The 21,760-nt window shown below is 37.8% G+C and overlaps 1 protein-coding gene across 3 annotated transcripts in view; it reads right to left on the reverse strand.

The window, feature by feature from the left end:
- Positions 1 to 21,760, reverse strand: part of LOC107071072 (serine/threonine-protein phosphatase 4 regulatory subunit 1) — a 107,154-nt gene that overhangs the window by 67,150 nt on the left and 18,244 nt on the right. For all 3 annotated transcript variants that reach the window (XM_015329757.2, XM_089174427.1, XM_015329758.2), the window contains one exon: positions 17,556 to 17,724. In XM_015329757.2, the coding sequence (XP_015185243.2) occupies positions 17,556 to 17,724 (169 nt within the window). The remainder of the gene's footprint in view (positions 1 to 17,555; positions 17,725 to 21,760) is intronic.

Genomic DNA, 21,760 nt, shown 5'->3' on the forward strand with positions numbered 1-21,760 from the left:
GACTTGGATCTACTCAGACGGATTTTCATTTGACTGGATTTCGTTGGCTTAGAGAGGGGGTGAGTTTAGAAGGGCAAGAATAAACCGTACAATAATCTCGAGAAATTCTCTCACGGCTACTCTCATCGTCATAGGGCGTCCCTTTAATTTCGGAAATCCCGGATTACCGGAGACGAAATCGTCTCGATGAAAAAAGAAAACGAAGAAGAAGAAGAAGAAGAAGAAGAAGAAGAAGAACGAGGTGATGATGACGAAAGATGAGAATGAAAAGACGAATATAAATAAAAAAAAAAAACAAAAAAAAAGTAGAAAAAACGTAGAAGATTCTTTGATGACTAGATCATCAGTGAACGTTCGAGAGTATTTTTCGTTGAGAAGAGACACATATATCCCCTTTTTCTATCTAATGTCATTTCGTATTCATCGTGTATCATAATTTCTCACGGTGTAAAAAGAACCGGTTTATTCTTCTACCCGGTAGAAGAAGTACGTACGCGTATCGCGAATGTGACTCACGAATTTTCTCAAGAAGATTCCATTCCTCATATTTCTACCGTAGGAGAGTCTATTTTTTTTTTTTTTTATTTCGAAAGATCCGCTACTTCTAAGTATACATGTATGTATATATATATACATACATACGTATTAAATGTAAATGTAAATTGTGTTAGATAGAATCTACCTACCTCTTCTAAGTTACAACTAAGAAAGAAGATTGCGGAATACGGTGCAATAGACACAAAAGTACGATGATAGTTGTAATATCTATTAACCGGTGATTCACGTGTTTCTATCGTTAGAATGAAAATACTATTGAGACTACGTAATAATAACAATGGCGCCAACGGAATATTTTTCAAACTACATATGGCGTATCACGATCATTTTCTGAATCGCTTTTATAGAACAGAGGAGTGGGGAAGGGAGATACGATGATAACGTTGCTGACGCAGTCCAGTAATAATCCTTATCAACGAGTGAGAAACTCGTATAAGCAATGACGTATTATTTTAATATACTCTGTCAATAATTTTAGATTCATTTGTTTGTAACATAATCAACGATTCATTAATAAATCAACAAAATATCCTTCCTCGGATTGCGGAAGAGAACAAAAATGATATCTACGCGTATGCATGAACTGAAATGAGAGAATGAGAGAATGTGTGTGTGTGTGTGAGAGAGAGAGAGAAAGACTGAACCGTTTGCTGATCGAGAACGGAAAGGGAGAGAGTATTTTTAGCGGTTACACATTGTTGTTGACTGCTTCTGGCGACATTGAACCGCGCGGACTCGCGAGACTGGCCTCTATAGTAACGCGATGCCGAACCAACACGCGTGTTGGCACGCCTTTACGCGAGTGTTCGATCAGAATCCACAATAGGGACGACGACTACATGGCTACACGTTCAAAACGCCTAGTATATACAGGGTGTTCAAAATGAACTAACATTCAGTATTTATTGGGTTGTTAGGAAAATGATTTCGTTTTTCTTTTGTGAAAATAAAGACAATTTTTGATTTCAGGTTAAACCTAGGCCCTTCGAGTTCGCTTAAATAGTTGAATTTGATGAATTTAACCTTTCATCGTTCTTACGTTTTAGTATTTGTTGGTTTGCATCAACTAATGACTTTATTGTGTCAGGAAAAAACGAAATTACTTTCTGAACAATCCAATATATGATATATGGTACACACTATACTCAACTAATAATGTTACTATGATCAAATTTTTAAGTAAACGTGTTAGTGGCGTTGAGTTTTGATCAAAGACTGAACGATGATTCGTTCATGGTAACATTTTTTTTTGTTAGTAATGTTACTATGATCAAATTGTACAAACTTTTAGGTAAACGGTGTCAGTGTCGTTGAAGTTTGATCAAAGACTGACGATGATTCGTTCATAGTAATATGAAATGCACTGTACTCAATAAAAAAGTAACTAGTAATGTTACTATGATCAAATTGTACAAACTTTTAGGTAAACGGCGTTAATGACGTTGAAATTTGATCAAAGACTGACGATGATTCGTTCATAATAATATGAAATACACTGTACTCTATAAAAAAGTAACTAGTAATGTTACTATGATCAAATTATACAAATTTTTAGGTAAACGGTGTTAATGACGTTGAAGTTTGATCAAAGACTGACGATGATTCGTTCATAATAATATAAAATGCACTGTACTGTATAAAAAAGTAACTAGTAATGTTACTATGATCAAATTGTACAAACTTTTAGGTAAACGGTGTTAGTGACGTTAAGGTTTGAACGATAGTAGTATCAGAGGGTCGTGTTCTTATTATTTTTTATTTTATAGATAACAAATTCATTGAGAAGAAGAAGAAGAAATACGAAGAGAAACACGTTCGGTGTCGAATGTACGGCACGTGCGACCCTAAGCGATAACTCTCATTCTTTATTTCTCATCTTAGGTTGCTCTCGATATAACGATCACTTTATGAAAGATATATTACACATGATAATAAGTCCCACATCAAATAAGAAAAACATTCTGATAGGTTACTTAATAAAAATGAAAATATAAATCTACAAGAGTATCCAAATCTTTGATAATATTTATAAAAAAGGAAAAGTATTTTCATGTATACATGTCTGGTGTGTGTTTGTGTGTATTTTTGAGAGACAGAATGAGAGTGTGTGTGTGTGAGAGCGAGAGAGAGAGGGAAAAAGGAAACTGGTCGATGCGTTCTGAATGACGCAGACGCCCACGCATATTGACGCACGCACGTTCATCCATCCTCATCGTTCGTCGACGTTGTGTCCTCGTCATCGGACAAACATTCTGAAATTACCGTCTATGACCTGCCACCTACCCCCACTATCCACCCCATCCCATCCCCAAAGCGAGTTAGATCGTTCACCGAAAGAGTATCATCAAACAACGACCAAATGAATTGCAGGATCACTGACGTAAAATGGGTTTGTCGTTTGATACTAGACAAAGACCAAGACCAAGACCATCTTACCATTCTTAACCATGGATAGTAGCTTCGATCGATTCTTAATTAATCAATTTACTATCCAATCATTACTCTACTCACATGTTCGTAGTTTCCTCGAGAACAACCAAACATGTCAGATCCAATAAGAGACTTACCTGTAACAGAAAGAAAGAACAACAAATGTAAAATAAAAATTGAATACAAATTCTTTGAAAATTAATCATTCATTTGCACCCTAAGCGCATATATGCGTACATTTTGCATAATTATTAGGGGGACCGGAAAGTAATGTCGTTTTCTTACGCTAAATACAAACACATACATTTTTAACGAGTCTTTATTTTTAATCAATGATGTATTCCCCATCATTGTCAATAACCTTTTGCCATCTAGTGAGTAAATTTTCAATCCCTGATCGATAAAAATTAATTGGTTTTTCGGCAAAATATCTAGAGATGGCATTTTGGATATCATCCAAATTTGCAAATGTTTTGCCACTTAAAAAGTGTTGCAGCGCTCGGAATAAGTGGAAATCCGATGGAGCAACATCGGGCGAATATGGCGGATGAGGCAGCACCTCCCACCCCAATTCATTAATTTTTTCTAGAGTTCGCCTTGCGCAGTGCGGTCTTGCATTGTCATGTTGGAGAATGACGCCTTTTCGGTTGACAATCGCTGGCCACTTTTCAATTAAAGATTGATTGACTCGCTGCAATTGTTCGCTGTAGAGGTCTGCAGTAACAGTTTGTCCAGGTTTCAGTAATTCAAAATGAACAATGCCGCGAATACTCCACCAAACACACAAAAGCGCTTTTTTGGGGTGTAAACCTGGCTTAGCAGTACTCCGAGGGATTTCATTTGGAGAGAGCCACTGCCTTTTGCGTTTTGGGTTATCATACAGGACCCATTTCTCATCTCCTGTGATTAAGCGATCAAAAAACGCTTCTGTGTTGTGTCGTTGAAGCAATAAGTTGCATGTGATTGATCGGTTAGCCTTATTCTGTTCGGACAGATTATGCGGGACCCAAACACCTGCTCTGCTTACTTTCCCAATCTGCTTCAAATGTTCTTGGATGGTCGACCAAGGTTGGTTGAGACTGTTTGACAATTCCTCGATCGTCTGACACGGATTTGCTTCCACTTCCGCCCTTAACACGTCGTTGTCTAACGCTGATGGTCTTCCTGATCGATACGAGTCGGAAAGATCAAAATTACCCGATTTGAACTTGGAAAACCACCTTTGGCATTTACGAATGTCCAGTGCATTTGGATAAACATCGCAAATGTTTTTGGTAGCAACTGTTGCGTTATTTCCCTTGCGAAACTCAAAGAGCATGCAATGCTGGATGTGTACCTCTTCTGGTATTTGGCTGGCCATTTTACCCAAAATTACAGAAAAAAATTTTAATTCAATTCTCTATAAGTAAAGAAATCACTATAACCTCACAATGTCTTTGGTACGCCTCTGAACCAAACAATGAGCTGACAAATGACAATCAAGTATTGGCATGCGCAGAAACGACATTACTTTCCGGTCCCCCTAATACTATCACCGAAGATTATATTATCCAAAAATTATTATATTGTACAAAATAAATGGATCCCATTTCTTTTATAATTATTAATCTAATGCAAAGTTGTATTTTTTTTTATATATATATATTTTATATTATATTTTATAACATTTAAATACAATTTAAAAAAAATGTGATGCAAATGGGTTAAGATATTCTTTTTGAAATGTTTTTTTGTACCAAAGGTGTATATTATATTATATATATATATATATTTATACATATATAACTTTCTCTTATTATAAATCAAACGTTAAAAAAAAAAAAAAAAGATTTGAAGAGGACACAATGGAGGAACAGGAAGGTATGTAAATTTTTCAACAGTTGTAACAAGTATATAAAAGTATGATAGTTGGTGTGTAGCTCGGGGTCAAAGAAAAACAGGCCCGCACGCACCTGGATGAACGAAATCATTTGAAACAATGACTTGCAACACCATTGCCGTTTTGTGTAGATATACCTCCTCCCTCCCTCCTCCTCCTCTTCCTCCTGCTTCCTATCTAACGCGCGTGCGCATGATAAAAGCTAAAATAAAGGAAGATTTTTCATTCGTTATTAATAACGATCTATTTATATGGGCTTTCCATGCTATTTTTTTTTCTCTTTTTCTTTTTTACATCGGCCGGCTTTTATTTGCGGAAGGTCGATTTGGCAGCGAACACTTTTGGCAGCGTTATCGAGAAAGAAAAAAAAGAAGGAAGGGGTAAGGGAAGGGGAAGGACGCCTATCGCGAATAGGACAATGATCTTTCGAAGGCAGCAAACCTACTGCTGCTGCTGCTGCTGCTGCTGCTGCTGATGTTGGGTTGCGTCAGGGTTTGTTAAGCTACAACACCCTGATGATCCTTTGCATTGGGACATCAAGGATCAGCACAAAAGAGTATGTTCAGGAAAAGGATAAATGTAAAGGTGAGATGGTGGTACACTGTTGCAACGATGATGCATCACACCTGGATACCCTGAGAATTGTTCATCATTTTTCTAACTAAATCTCATTGATTGTCAAAGTCTTATCGTTTACTTTTACTTCAGTTTAGGTATGCACGATTACACATATGTAATGTGCTAGTTATATGTGTTAGTTATATTTCAATTCACTTGTAAACACCTGGGTACCCTAAGAATTGATGAACTATTTTTCTAATTAAATCTCACTGATTATCAAACTGGTGGTACACTGTTGCAATGATGATGCATCACACCTGGATACCCTGAGAACTGTTCATCATTTTTCTAACTAAATCTCACTAATTATCAAAGTCTTGTATTACTTTTACTTCAGTTTGGGTATGCACGATTACACATATGTAATATCATGTGTGAGTTATTTCAATTCACTTGTAAACACCTAGGTACCCTAAGAATTGATGAACTATTTTTCTAATTAAATCTCACTGATTATCAAACTGGTGGTACACTGTTGCAATGATGATGCATCACACCTGGATACCCTGAGAACTGTTCATCATTTTTCTAACTAAATCTCATTGATTGTCAAAGTCTTATCATTTACTTTTACTTCAATTTAGGTATGCACGATTACACATATGTAATATCATGTGTTGGTTATTTCAATTCACGTTTAATGTTAAAATTGATTAGGTCAATGTTAAGAAGGAAAACTTGTAAACACCTAGGTACCCTGAGAATTAGTCAACTATTTTTCTAATTAAATCTCACTGATTATCAAAGTCTTGTATTACTTTTACTTCAATTTGGGTATGCACAATTACACATATGTAATATCACATGTCAGTTATTTCAATCCACTTGTAAACACCTAGGTACCCTAAGAATTGATGAACTATTTTTCTAATGAAATCTCACTGATTATCAAAGTCTTGTATTACTTTTACTTCAATTTGTGTATGCACAATTACACATATGTAATATCATGTGTGAGTTATTTCAATTCACTTGTAAACACCTAGGTACCCTAAAAATTGATGAACTATTTTTCTAATGAAATCTCACTGATTATCAAAGTCTTGTATTACTTTTACTTTAGTTTAGGTATACAGGATATATTACACACATTTATTTTATATAATGTAAAAGAGATATTACATATATGTAATCGTGTATACCTAAAATTGAATGAAATATTTTATTCATATTAGTTATTTCAATTGACTTTGTATGTTAAGTATAAATATGCAAGCCTTAGTCAATTGATGATCAAATGGACTAGGTCAATGTAAAGGAAGAATTGTAAACTTCTCAAAATATCGATGTTCAATATACATATGTGTGTGTGTGTGTGTGTATTCATATGAAAACCCTTCGAAACGCATCTGCCACTTAATGCCGCGTGCTACGAGAACTCGATAATCTCTTGGTCATCGATATCTCGACAAAAAGTTGATTACAAATCTTCCTTTTACTTAACATTGACTCAACTAGTCTATGATTGTATTTTTAATATGGATAAATGAATTTAGTATCATAAAAATGATTGAAAAAAGCTTGGCAGGTTTTTTACGAGATATTTCGTTGTCTGATGTTTCTTTGAAAAGAATCGAAGACAGACAGAAAGAAAGAAAGAGAGAGAGAGAGAGAGAGAAAATGAAAGGTAGGGTGAGAGGAGACGGACAGGTGATACCTGCTTTGATGCTACCAAGAGATTATTTTCGATTATACTCGAGTACGACTTCTTTTTTTGTTCTTCAAAAGGATTTTGGCGATGTACTTTCGTATCGACCAAGTGTCTTTCGGAATGATAAAAGAAGTTGCTTGTTTAAATCGTCGGATTTGAAGCAACAAAAACAAAAACACCAAAAAAAAAAATTAAGAAAGAAAGATAAAGAGAGACACGTCGGCGGCGGCGGCGGCAGCAGCAGCAGCAGCAGCAGCAGCAGCAGCAGTGGGTGAGAAAAAGTAAGAAAGGAAGAAAGAAAAGGAGAAGGTAAGGAGGAGACTTAAGAAGCAGGGGGCAGCAGGTGATGCACCAGGTGGAGGACGACGGCGCGTGCGCCGTTTTGCCCCCCGTCTTCCGGTCACGTGCCCTAGTCCCAACCCCTCATTTTTAACCACCCCCTCCTTTCGCAGTCGAACCAACCTCGAACTGCTCGTTCTCTTCTTTTTCTTCATCCGAAAATTGCACCTTCCATTCTTCCTCTCTCTCTCTCTTTCTCTCTCTCTATCTTTCATCGATTTATTTCCAAAATTTTATATTATTTTTTGTAAATATCATAAATCACGATGACTATAATTAATCCTACCTTGTTTTTTGAACAATTGCAACATTCACTTGACGATTCTGATTAACACGTTGAGTGTTAATTAGCCTGAAATTGAAGTTAAATTCAGTGTCAGTCAGTGATGACTGACGTGGCACTCAAAACTCGTGTTCAATTGCAAATAAGGTTTGTACTTGGAATTTGTTTATGAAAAATAAATTCTTTTTCTTAAAGGATTTCGACGGAAATAGCAGTTGTTAGGAAGACACCAAAAAAAAAAAAAAAAAAGATGAAAAAATAAAAGGGATAAAGGTCCGACGACCGTATGACTGTCTGCACGGTGTCGATTATCTTTTTGTATTTATTTGGCAGGGCTTTTATTGCCTCTCCACCATCACCATCACCATCACCATCACCATCACCATCACCATAACCACCACCACCACCACCTTCTTCTTCTTCTTCTCCTTTTGCTTTTTTAGTCTCTTTTTTTTTCTCTCTTGTCCTAACGCAGTGGTACGAAGGGTGAACGAACAAACAGGAAGTCAGATAACCATCGACCCCTGCGCTCGATGCCTTCGAGAAACGAGTGCTCTCTTTGCAAGATCCCTGAAGAAGAGAGTCACTATATATATATATACCTATGTACATAATACTTTCTTATTCGAGGAAAAATACTATGGTGAACACTTTGTTAAACGAAGATCAGTTCTGATAAGTCGATGCACACTACTACCATGCACACCCATAGATGATCGTTTCCATGATATTTCAACGAGTATTTAGAAAATTAACTTCCACATTAGTACAGTACTACCAAATACTGAATGATGCTTTCAAACATTAGCGAATCCAAACATACACATACACTCTAAGTGCATATACAGAACACATATATATATACAGAACACACTATTTCACATTTTCAAAGAGATCACGCGTGGATAGCGTGAAAAGGCTGTTCCCTAACAAATGGATGAATAGTCTAGGACCGTAGGTTTCATAATAAAGCTTACAGAGTAGTACGAGGAACCTATCTATTCTATTATTTTATTTTCAAAAGGAACCAACCTACCCTTAACCAACCCCTACCAACCCCAACCTTTTGCGGTGGTTTCAATCTCTTATTAATTAATACGATTAACCAAAATATATGGCAAGTGATTAGTAATTTTCTCGAGTGTTGATATCATAAGAAAGGTTTGGATGATACATGATGAAATGACAATGAAATGATAAGATGAAAATTAGTGCGTAGACAACGTATGATTGGTTAGAAAAATTCGTGGAACGCTTAGAAAGTTCCTGTCAGAGGAGAGTCTGTGTTTTTCAACACAACCGGATGAATCTACCGTGTTTGATGATACGAACGTATCAGATGGCCAGAACCTTTTGTGCTTAGCTCGTGTCTAGTCGTTAGTGAAAAAAAAATACTCTCTCTCCGGTGATAGGAGAGCTTGAAGGATGATAACATCAGACGAGTCTGATTAAAATCTTCCTATTCCCGTTCTTAGTCTGCCATTTACGTCATACCGTAAACGTATAGTTCTATCTTAACGTATATCTAATTTTATCAAACATATACAACAATCTTATGGTAATAGTTTAGGTTTACACATTTTCCGATGTTCAATAATAATAAAAAAAAAAAATATAAAAAAAAAATTGAATTCATTGATCAACAAAACCAAAGATAAAGAGCCTCGTATATGAAACTTCTTATATGAAACAGGTATACCTATATATATATAGATGGTGCATGGTATCTGTCTGTCTGTCTGTCTGTCTGTCTGTCTGTCTGTCTGTCTGTCTCTACAGCCGATGGATGGCCACGTGGCACGTGCGTGTCAGCTGCAATACGACGAGAACTTAGGCTCTTTTTGGAAGAGTGTGTACAAGACACGTAAAAGAAACTACCATTTTATCAACCACACGGTGGGCTGGTTGGGCCAACCTTCGGAGATATTATCGAAAGAAAGAAGAAACCAAATAGTATGGGGAATAAAAGTGATTGATAAAGAAGGTAAAAAAAAGGGAATACTACCTGCGTTAGGATCATTCTACTTTTCTAAAGATCAGAGAGGAACTTTAGTTCAGAAAAGAAATCTTAGAGGAGTTAGTATGCTTTGGCACAATGCCGAGAAATCGCTTAATCGAGAGCAGATGCTACTTACCAACACGAAGATCGAACTAACAAGAAAAAGAAAGGTACTACTACACTACCTTAAAGGGACTGATGCATTCTTTTTGATCCTAAGAAAGAAATACATTAATTTTGTTGGGTTTAAAGAACCAGGCAGATGTTCACAAACGAAAGTTGGTAGAATCGTTTTTTTTTTTTTTTTTTAATCTTTGAGATAATAAAAAATCATTTACTTCATTTTTACATTGTCTCAGTTTCTGTTAATATTGTTGACTCTGAAAAACTGAATCGCAACATCGATTGGTGTTCGTTTATGAATAAACGAAACGTTTTCGTACGAATTCTATTGAAGGGTTGATTGTAGAATATTGTGTTTTGTAAAGTAATACCATTTTAACACGAAGATAGTGTTTCAATCATATCTATTTCGTGTTAATGTTATTCTATGAAGCCACTGAAACGTTAATTGATATAATGAAATCATTGATAATTGTGATACACAATTTATAAAATCATATGCACATTATTTTTTTGGCATGAAAAACAAATTTCGTGATGCATGTTAGACTTGTCATCGAATATGAGAATTATTTCTTAGAAAGTTTGCTTTGTCTTAGCTAGACGAACTTTAAAGAAGGATGTTAAAGGTCTGGGGACCGGTGGTTGGGGGGAAATCGTAGAAAGCACATGTCAGGAAGGCTCGTGCCATGACGATCTAAGCTGTATCTCTGGCAAAGTTGCAGCTGGCCTTTCTGAACCACTATTGCAAAGCTGTGGTGTGGATGTTGGTTGGTGATGCCTCGAAACGATGCTTTGTCGAATGCAGCAGAAGGGAATACACTGTGTGTATGTTCATCGTTTTGGGCCCACTGGGTACTGCTGTCTGACCCAATACGAACGAACCTGTGACTTTTAATATTCCTGATGGAACACCTGGAATCGAGGAGAGTCTATTCGAATATTGAATTAAACTTTGATCATCTTATTAACGTGCCCATTAAGAAATTGTTCAAACGTACTTAAGATTATTTTTGATTTTGTTTTACAAGAAAAGTGATCCATCCTTCCGTTCGATTTAGCATCCAAAGAAAGAAAAAAAAATCGGAAATGGTGGATGCATCGTATGTGAAAGGGAACGACAGCTGCTCAAATAACCTAAGGTTCAAAGTCTAAGCAAAAGTCGAGACGCGTGTTCAACGAAGACACTCAAGTTCTTTCTCTTGCTCACGCGAACGGTGCCAAAAGTGGTCGACAGCTTGCTAGTTTAGTGGTGGTCATTGTTGTCTATCTTACCAAGGTAGACAAACAATAATAATTTATAAGTACAATCATAAAAAAAATCAAAACAATGAAATGGTTCAACAGATAAACATGAACATAGCATATACACTTGAATAGGAAGTGTCATAGAAAATTGAGTTTGAATTTGAAACCAATCAAAACGTAATGTTCAAATTGAGAACCCGTGTGGGGTATACCGAATATATTTTGGCAGCAGGGTGAACAGACAAAAGAGAAAGAATGAGACAGAGGTAGAAGAGTTAGTGTCACGCCTGACTGGACAAATTCGATCGTTGTCGAGCGTTTGACGGCTATTGGGCAGAGAGATATATTCAGTTACCAGGCTTAACACGAGCCCCGCGTCGTAACACGATAATTGGTTGCTTCTTCGTCTTCCCCGAAGAACCCACAGAGTTACGAGACCGTCAAACGACCAACGACGACGATGTTCTCGGCTCTTTTGTATCCCCACTGACCTTTTTCAAACTGTTCATCGGTTGGACATCGGAGGACATTCACCACTTTTCTAAGTATCTAAATGATAATAATTGTCTTGATAGTCATTAAAATTCAACGAGGCATTTTAAAATATTTTAAGAAGCAGCAAACGATGCATTGAACGTTTTGTCTGGCATCCAAATGTCACTTTTGCTAGTTACTCTGTTCTAGGAGTTGCTAAAGGGAGAAAATGGAATAAGAAGATGAAGAAGAAGAAGAAGATGAAGAAGAAGAAGAAGATGAAGAAGAAAATGAACACTTAGCCATCGTCACGTTTAATGCGCGTCAAAAGGTTGCCATCGTCTTTGCTTCTCTCCTACCAACCCAACAGCATCAGTTATTTAATGTTGTCTCGTCCAATGAATATATCACTGACGAGATAACCGCTGAAAAATGTCTTTTTCAACAATTTCGAAGGGTTTCACACACATCCTATCCTCTCTTCTCGTGGGACAACAAGGTGAAAAGAATTTTCGTTTCTTTTTTTCTTTTTTTGATCGTTCGCGAAAGGGGAGAAGAAACGTAAAAAGAACGGGATTAAAAGGATCGGCACACCGAAAGGGATGGTCCTAAGGATATGGCTTGACATTTCAAGCACCCCTCTCTCTCGCGTGTTTAAACCGAGACAAGCATCTGCTCTTATGTATTCTCCGTTAAATGTTTTCAAAACTTGTCTTTAACAATTCTGAGAAGACACTTACTTACAACTACTTCTTAATTCATCTTCCTTTATTTAAGAAACGTCGATGACAAGAAAATTCACCACCACCATGGTGTTTCAAACCCTCCCTCCTCCTCCTCCTCCTCCTCCTCATCCTCTTTCTCTGGACGAGAGAAGAAGGTCGTTAACGGAAAGAGAACTTGGAAGATTATTCCGGGGCGGGTGTCATTTCCGCGTGGGCGTGTGCCCATCGAATGATGGAGAGACGTAAAAGAAACGAGGGGGGGGGGGAAGGAATGGGGTACCTACCCCATCGTCTAGTCTAGGATTTTCTCTCTTTCTTCATTCCCTTTCGGTTTCAACCCTCTCGACAAGTTTCGACTCGTTGTTGATCGGCAGACTCGACAGCTGGGATGGATTTTTCCAATTCCAGGTGCTACTAATTCATTTTATTTTTATACACAACATGAGTCAAGCAAGAAAATATCTTCCTTAGATATTCCCCTAGAAACTTTTCGATAGGAAATTAGTTACAGTTTACATTTGAAATCGAATGTATTAATCCAGGTTCGATGATTGTTGCATCCAATAAACTGAGAATGAAAAGAGAAGACCATTTTTTCATCCTTAGTGAGGAAGGGCGGCCCAGAAACGGGACCCAGAGGGTGCATCGGAATCGTAGAGAGGTTCGAGGGTAAGAAACGCGAGTAAAATGGATAAAGGCTACAACACACACCTGGCCTCCGGATGGTCGACGGCGGCACGCGCTCCTTCTCTCTCTCTCTCTCTCTCTTTCTCTTTTAAAGGATAGGTCTCGTTTCTCCCCCTCGAGTGTACACACCTGCCCCTCACGGACACGTATGCACGTCGCGGCGCGTTAGGGTCGTAAAATGCACACGGATTATTACTACTCCCGGCAATGCCGATGCTCCTAGGGAAAAGAAGGGAGATGCAGCAGTGCCAACGCACGGTTACAAACCTCCCCATCCCTCCCCTCTTCTTCCAATATATTTCTCCCCTCTCTTTACTTTCTATCTTCAAATCGCTAAAGTTCGTATCGAAAGTCAAAAGAAATAATATTCAATCACGACTACCCTTTTCTTTTTTTTTTGCTCTCACTCAAATAATAAATCAGACTTGAAAATCATTCGAAAGAATCATCACAGGTAAAGAAAAAGAACAAGTACAAATGAAATTTGTACTTTAATTTACCCCTAGGGTGTCCTATGATTAATTTACAAAGTTTTCACGAATATCGAGCCAGTTGTTTCTGCTTACAATTAGTTACGAAAGCGTGAAACTACGACTGACACCGTAAAACGGTCTGTCTAGCACTTTGCTGGATCGTCCATGGGACTAGAGGACCAAAAAGAGAGAATGTGGACAATGAGATGAGGTCGTGGCAGCTACGAGAAAGTATAATCGATGGACGACCGCATTATTAAAACTTTCTACACAGAACAGACAGAGAGAGAGAGAGAGAGAGGTGGACCGATTGTTTCACGCCAGCCAGTCAGCTAGCAATGGTGGTAGTGGTGGTGGTGGTTCCTGGTATTATCGCGACGTAATAATGAGCAGAGGGTTCCCTAATGACCATTTTCCGTGGCAGATGCAGGTATAAGAGAGAAAGATAAAACGTGAAATGGTGGTGGTAGTTTACTACATCGTGAACACAACAACATTTTCTACGAAATCGACATCGTTTCTCTTACAATTATTAACACGATTTTCGATTTGGAGGGTTGGGAAAAGCTTGGAAAAATAAGAACAGATGGTTGTGAGGGATGAAAAGGGCACGTGTAAGGATAGAACGCCTTTGGGATTATTCTTGAATTTCTCACTAAATATAATTGGAGATCTGTCTTCGATAGAACACACACCACCCCATATATTTTATTTACTTAAATGGAAGTTGATGTCAAGTAAATTTAAGTTTAACAAAGGGACAAGGGGGTGGGTTCACATTGGTAAACGTACAATTAATTTATCATGAAATTCATATCCCCAAAAACCTTTCAAATACAGAGTTTTATGAAAGAGGGTAAGAATAGGTCAAACATCGGATATTTGGGTGATACTTCGTTCAAAATCTATAGAAGAATTTAAATTCTAAGTTGAAAGAGTAGTTCCGATACGGAGATACGAGAGATGGGCTTAAAATGTCCGCCGGAAACGACGAAAGGCACGGAGTCGTTAAACGTTTAACGATCGTTCGGCTCGTGCGCGGCACTGGCACACAGGAACACAAGTAACATTCGAATTTTCTTTCTTTCCGTTGATGGGAGAGATGAGATACACTACTTCTTTTTTGCATTTATGCGAATTTATGTTTAAAACAAAAGATTGTGAATATTTGGTGTCAAAAACTAACTCGATAACTGCGTTTTATTCCGTGGCATGGGTTGGTTAAAGCACGAAACTAACAACGACGACAACAACATGGTGCCATCGGCCATTGTGTCATGTTGCAACATTGTTAGATGTTCTACATAACTAGAACACAAGTTAGACTCGTGACTTCGAGAACGATATGCAATTTTATTACGTACGTTTTATGATACACCAACTTTATGCCATGCGTGAAACTTCCATTGCAAATGAAAGAAAAAAAAAGGTTGCAATTATGGGATTGTGTTCAATCAAATGCATCAACCTTGATTCATAATTTATTCATCAATCCAACAACGACTGCTAAGATCCAGTGAGATAGGAGCTTTAAGGTACTTGAGAACTAACAAAATTGTCAATTGAACAATGACCAACATATATAAAAAGGATTTTTGTTATTGGTCGAACAATAAATGTCCGATATATAGCACGCACGATTGGTCGTTTGGAAAACGATGAAAATTCTTTTTATCACAAAAGAGGCACACAGTTGAAAATACCCGCGTTGCAAATATCCGATACACTGACCTCGCATTTGTTTGGCTGCCTACTACTACTACTACTATTACTCCTCCACCTTTCTCCACCCCTTATTCGTCTATCCCATAAGCTGAAAGCGGGAGAACCAGAGCTAGTAATACCGAATGAAAAAGCAGGATGACAATCGGAAAATTGTGCCATCTGGTCGAAAGCTGCGTCCACACCGAACAATGTTCGCATTATCCTCTCTTCTTCTTCTACTTCTACGTTCTCAGATAGAAAAGAATCGTGTGATAAGACCACGATTCATATCAGATGATCAAAATTATCACATGACGAGTTGCAAGATTCATATCAGACGATCAAAATCATCACACGACTCGTGCAACTTTTGGAAATATTGAAACAAGTTCGAAACAATAAGAAAAATGACAAAAATTGTTTGTCTATATATATGTATGTACCATGGGGCAAACGTTTCGATCCATTTTCGGGTCGATTACGGGTCGTCGTCGTCGTCGTCGTCAGCGTTCTTCTTCTTCTCGTCGTCTAGACTAGTAGCAGACGTGACCTAAGTTGCAGGATTAATTTTAGCAGTATTTTGTTTCGTCTCGCGGCAACCGGACTTGGAACTACTTGCTCTACTCGAAAAGTCTCGTAATTCAGAATACTTAAAACACCTTGTATTTTTTTGCATGGAAAATGCGTGCTACAAGTTGCCAAAGTAAAAAAAAAAAAACGATTAACGCGTTCACCCTTATCATTTCATGTAAGAAATTAGGAAGAGTATGCATTGATATATCTTCTTCTTCTTTTCCACCTACTCGAGAAAGGGTATATAATAGGAAACCATCCAAGAGTGTGGTTACGAAAGACGCTTTTAATTACACGGTTTAAGGCTTCTCAACACCTGCGAAAGAAAAAGAAAAAAAAAACCTCCTAGCGAATCGGTTTATAACGAAAATTTATATAAAGATTCGTTTTCGTTTGAAAAATCAAAATATAGAAACAGCGGGTTTAAGAAAGACGAACGCAAAACTTAAAGAAGAAGAAGAAGAAGAAGAAGAAGAAGAAGAAGAAGAGGAAGAAGACTCGTGGAAGAAGATAGAAAGAGAAAGAGAGATAGGTGGATGACGTTGACCTCAAACGAGGCGACCGGCAGTTAGGTTGGTGGTGTGCAGGAAGGGAGGACGCGACGCCGCGCGCCGCGACGCTGACGCACTGTTGTATATTTGGCCGGGGCTCTCTGCCACACACGTCCGATTCGTAACTGGCTTCTTTCCCCGCACGCTAGATAACTAATACTGTACGCACTAGTTCTTTTTTTTTTTTTTTTACGCCCATTCCTTCCTTCTTCTTCTTCTTCTATTCATCGATGGGTTTACACTCGAATTCGTTTAAAACTTCCAATCGGATATCGGGATAAGAAACCTTGCAAAACAACACTGATAATTAAATCCTAAACGATCTTTGATTTTTTTCTAAAGGAAATCTAGTTGTTTGTTTTTTTTTTATCTCTAGGTAATTTTATAACTCAAAGTATGGCTCTGATAGATCACCTAAGAAAAAGAGTTAACTGTTGGAGTTCTGGTAACTGAGGTGGGAGACAAAACAAGTGATGGTAAAAGAAGTTTAAGTTCGAGAAACTTTGGACAACGACGAAACGGTTCAAGTCGAAGAGACTTCAGACTACTTCAGACTAAAAGCAAGAAAAAAGTCTTAAATCTTCTCTACTATCTCTGTTACTCTTTCAAAGGAAAAATCTTACTTCTCACCACTGCTGGTTACCATCTTCGAACATTTATGGTGTTTGATATTGGATTGTCCGGAAATTTCGTGCCGATTTTGATAGAAGATTGTAACGAAACGCATTTAAGTGTTTTTATTTTCTTTTTTTTGGGGGGGGGGGGGGTATATATTTATGAAGTTATATGTAAATGCCATTCTCAGTTTCCACAATCTTTCTCAATCTTTATGTAATAACTTCAAAAATTTCTGAACTAACTTAAAAACCTGAAAACAAACTTTTCAGGTTTTTCAGCACCAAGAACTTTACGCCATCTATTGAAAATCAGCATGAACTTTCGGTGTACACACAAAAAAAAAGAAAGAAAAGTTATAAAACATAATCCATGTTTGACAAAAATCATCAGCAAAGTTCATTTTAATATTATAGAAAGAAAGATAAAATAAAAAATGCGACAAACTATCTGAATGTTCATCTTGCAGAATTTTTCTTTTTTTTTTTTTTTTTATACGGCCACACCTTTAATATTTCCGTATAGGATTTTTACGATAATATCAGATAGAAAATGTCCGTGTCGCTTATATAATAAAATATTGGAGTATAAATATAATTGAAATAATTTTCTTTGTACTCACCGACTGAAGCTGGTGTCAGAATTAGCGTGATGCTGAAGTTTGGCCAATTGATAAATGTGTTCTATCTGTCCACCATTTTTCTCAGCTTCATCTCCAGAACCATTCCATTCTTCACCGCCACCGCCACCACCACCACCACCACCATCACCACCCCCTTCGGCCTTCATTGCTGCACATTACAAATATTAAAAACAAATTATAATTAATGAAAAAGATTAATGTGACGAATGAAAATGCAAGAACGAGATCAAAATTCAAAGTAGAACCAGCAAGGATAATTCTGGTACTTTAAACGTTCACGTTCTCTCATCTTTCTTTCCTTGAGCCGACAATATACAAAACTTTTTCTTGATTTTTCTCACGATCTTTACATCCCTCTCTTTCTCTCAACTCTAATTTCCCTCTTACTTTTTCTACCCTTAACACTTTTATTTTGTTTCGGAAAGAAAAATTAAACGAAGGTTAGTTTGAATAGAAAAGAAAACGTTTGCGCATTAGTAATTCTGTGGCGCGTATAAGCGTTCCGGTAAACGATAAGTACGTGAGCCTGTTTATAGTAGAAATATTCTAAGTTCCATTAAGCCAATAGGAAGAAAGAGTACACTTCTTACCTTACGGATATTTATGTGGAAACGTACGTGAGTTGCATGTGCAGTTACTAGAGAATCGCGGAACTCGTTTTCCCTTCGTGAAAATCGTCAAAGTGTGAATTTTTATGAACGTTTGACGAGTGTGCGAGCTTTTACTACCTTGTCACGCTTCCTTACAAATGCGTCTCGAACATCATGAGACTTTGCTAGAAGAGAACGAATCAGACGTGCAGTTTAACCGATCCCGCCAGTTGGTAAAACCCAAAGACCATGTAACATTACATGAACGTCGGATCTTAATTTACGCATCCTAAGAAACCAATGACGTCTGATTTCAATTCTTAGAATGTTTAATATGAAATAAAACCGCACACACAGTTGGTTGTTGTAAATTAAACAAATACTACTTGGAATTTTGACAACACAGTTAATGAAATCTTTTTCATTTGAAATCAAACCGCACACGCAGTTGATTATTGTAAAAAAAAAAAAAAAAAAAATACTACTTGGAATTTTGACACAAGACAGTCAATGAATTAATATTGCATTTTTATATTCTATTAAACAATAATAATAAAGAAAAAAAAGAAAAGAAAAATATAGGAAGCTTTTGTTCATCGATATTGGAACGTAGACGATTTTGGACAGCAGCCATCACCGACAGGCCGCGTTCGTTTCAACCAAAGAAAGAAGAAGAAGGGACTCGTGAAAAGAGGAAACATAAGAAGAAGAATCCTAGCAGAAAGAAGGAAGAAGAGATAAAATATATCGATCTTGAAAAAAGAAAAAAAAGAGACTTTCGTCCGTCAGATTGTAGACTCTCTTTTATCAGAGCGCTCAATCAGGTCGCAGGCATGATCGACCGTTCGTCCTATTGGCAGAACGAGTCCTTCTATCTGGAACGGGCATCCAACCATCATCCCCCGCAAACTCTTCCTCAGAAAGAGAATGGGGTTTGAAAACGATCTGAGAAATTCATTTGAATCACGTGCAACGAGGACGAATCAAGTGGAATCGTAGTACGCGTGGGAGTAAGAACACACACTCATACACAGAGACACACATAGACACGTGTGCTCGCTAAACAGTTTAACCTCCTCCTACTACTACTACTACTACTAGCACCCCCATTGGCAAGCAAGCTACGCACGCCCTTGCTATCTCTTTCGTTCTGCCCTTCAGACTTTCCCTTTTCCTCCTCCTCCTCCTTTCTTGCTCCGGGTGTATTCGTAATGGACACGCCACGATTGGACGCCAAACGACAAGGGGTGTAGCGAGTTGGAGGGATGAAGATGGCGGCGAAGAAAGAGGCAGTGTCTATGTTCTTGCGTGTGATGCGTGAGAAAGAGAAATAGAAAAAGAAACAAAAAGAGAAAGAGAAAGAGAGAGAGAGAGAGAGAGAAGAAACCGTGTGAGAAAACCACCAAGGCTATGCGTTTAGTGTGTGTATAAGAAAAGGAGAGTAAGTGCGTGCGGGTATATGCGTGTATGAGTGTGTGTGTGTGTGTGGAGTGAGCAGAGGGGCGTGGCAAGATGAATGATCGCAAGACGCGGGAGTATTGATCCCGAGGACTGTACTCTCTCCTCGACGGAGTCCCTCTCTCTTCGTTCTCTTCCAATCTACCCCTAAAGCGTACGTATCTGTATGCGTCCGCGTGCGTGTTCTTCTATGTATACGTGTAATTTCCCCTTCTTCCTTTTCCTAGTCCTTTACTCTCTCTTTCCCTATCCTTTTCCATGCTTCGCACCCCTGTACAGGATGGGGTGTGCGGTAGTTGGGTTCAGGGTCATGCGTGCACCCCTTTTACTGCTACCTTTCTTCTTCCTTCCGTTATTCTGTCCATCCGTTCCTTCCTTCCTTCCTTCCTTTCACTAGCAGAGCTTGCGTACCCGTCTCGATCGAAGTCGAGGAACCTGGAGGATACTTCTCACCCCGTATTATACATCCAGACGGTCACCCAAAGATCAACGACACAGACATAGTGTTCAACACGAACACCTAAGAATCCTACTACTACTACTACTACTACTATTACTTTGATCACCTGTTCCTACCTATTGGAAGCTCTTTTTACTCTCACACATCAAAAGCAGGTCGGGATGAATGACGAAAACGAAACGATGCTAACTTTCGATGTTGTACGATGTTGTCATTTATTTTGTTTTGTTCGTTGAATCCTACATTCCGAATTTGTCATCTTTTACCGGTCCGATTGTATCGATCAACCAAGTCCCGATTCTAGAAACGAACCCTCTCATCGTCTGTCGCAAACAGCCTCCTCGTAATAAAACCCTTTTGTCCTGCGAAAGTGGATCCTATTTAAGCGATCGTTTCTGTTAAAGATATCCAGATAAAGTGGACGAACGTTATCTACGTTTTTTCTTTCTCTTCCACCCAAGCTCATCCCCCTCAACCCCTTTGGTAGCAGTAATTAAAGCGGCGTATTAACGTACGAGTAGAGGTCGGTGGTCCATCCAGGGAGAAACGCACGACTTTGACGAAGGGAAAACTAGAGAGAAAGAGAGAGAGGGTAAAGAGGGAGATAAATAAAAAGAGAGGGAGCCTAGCAATTATGTTTGCAATTTAAAAGAAACGAAGCGGTAGGAGACACCATTCTCATCCTCCCTCTTCGTCGCGTGCCGGTGCTATAATAATGAAGTTTTTTTTTTCTTTTTTCTTTTTTCTTTTTCGTTACCTACTTGCCAGTACAATGAGTGTCCTACTTTGAGATTAATTTCGTCGAGATGAAAAATGAGAGAATCGTCCAACTACGTCGTACGTACGTACCTTCTAACGCAAATGAGGTGAGAGGTTTACGAATAAAAAAAAAAGGGTCATTATCAGTTACGTTTTCTTTACAGCTGTCTTATATTTTCTTTTTAAATAAAAGAAAGGTTAACATAACGTGTTCAACGTGTCATGATGGAATGATATAAAAAAAGAAAAGGGTTTTCTTGGTATCTTACAAATGGATTGATGATGGTTTCTCAGTAAGATGCAATTATTTCCAAGTATCCGATTCAATGATAGATCAAATCTAGTTGTGTTTATTGATTATTTTGTCTATCTATAGTCAATCATTTCTAAGTAACGTTATGACGTTTACTATACACACATACACACACACACACACACACGCGTTTTAACCTAACGAGAGAAAGTTTTTGTTCAAGGAAAAGTTTTATAACTACACCTCTACCATCTCCAAGTGTTCCTGCTTAGAGTTTGTTCTTGACGATGCAAAAAGAAACGGTGACCATAAGTACGTCGGTTAACTCAGTAAACCTATAGAAAGTACAGACAACAGAAGAAGAAGAATAAAAAAAAAAAAAAGAAAAAAAGCAAAGTTAAATTCGCATGATGCGATCTTTCACGCACGGATTTACGACCCGGATACATCGCTGAACTTCCGAGTATGCCATTTAGCATGTATAATTTAACTGGTATGCAAAAAAAAAAAAAAAACCATAAGCAGTCTTTACACTACTCTTCCTTGTCTCTATACATACCATAAACTAATGTGAAAAAGAAAATAAAACATAGTTTACCGATTCAACAAAGTTTCTTTCTTCCCTGTCATACAACAAAATTGATTTGCTCAACGTAATATTATT

Source organism: Polistes dominula, unplaced genomic scaffold, assembly GCF_049000335.1.
Source record: "Polistes dominula isolate Pdom_NZ unplaced genomic scaffold, Pdom_raw_medaka contig_83, whole genome shotgun sequence".
Classification (NCBI taxonomy): Eukaryota; Metazoa; Arthropoda; class Insecta; order Hymenoptera; family Vespidae; genus Polistes; species Polistes dominula.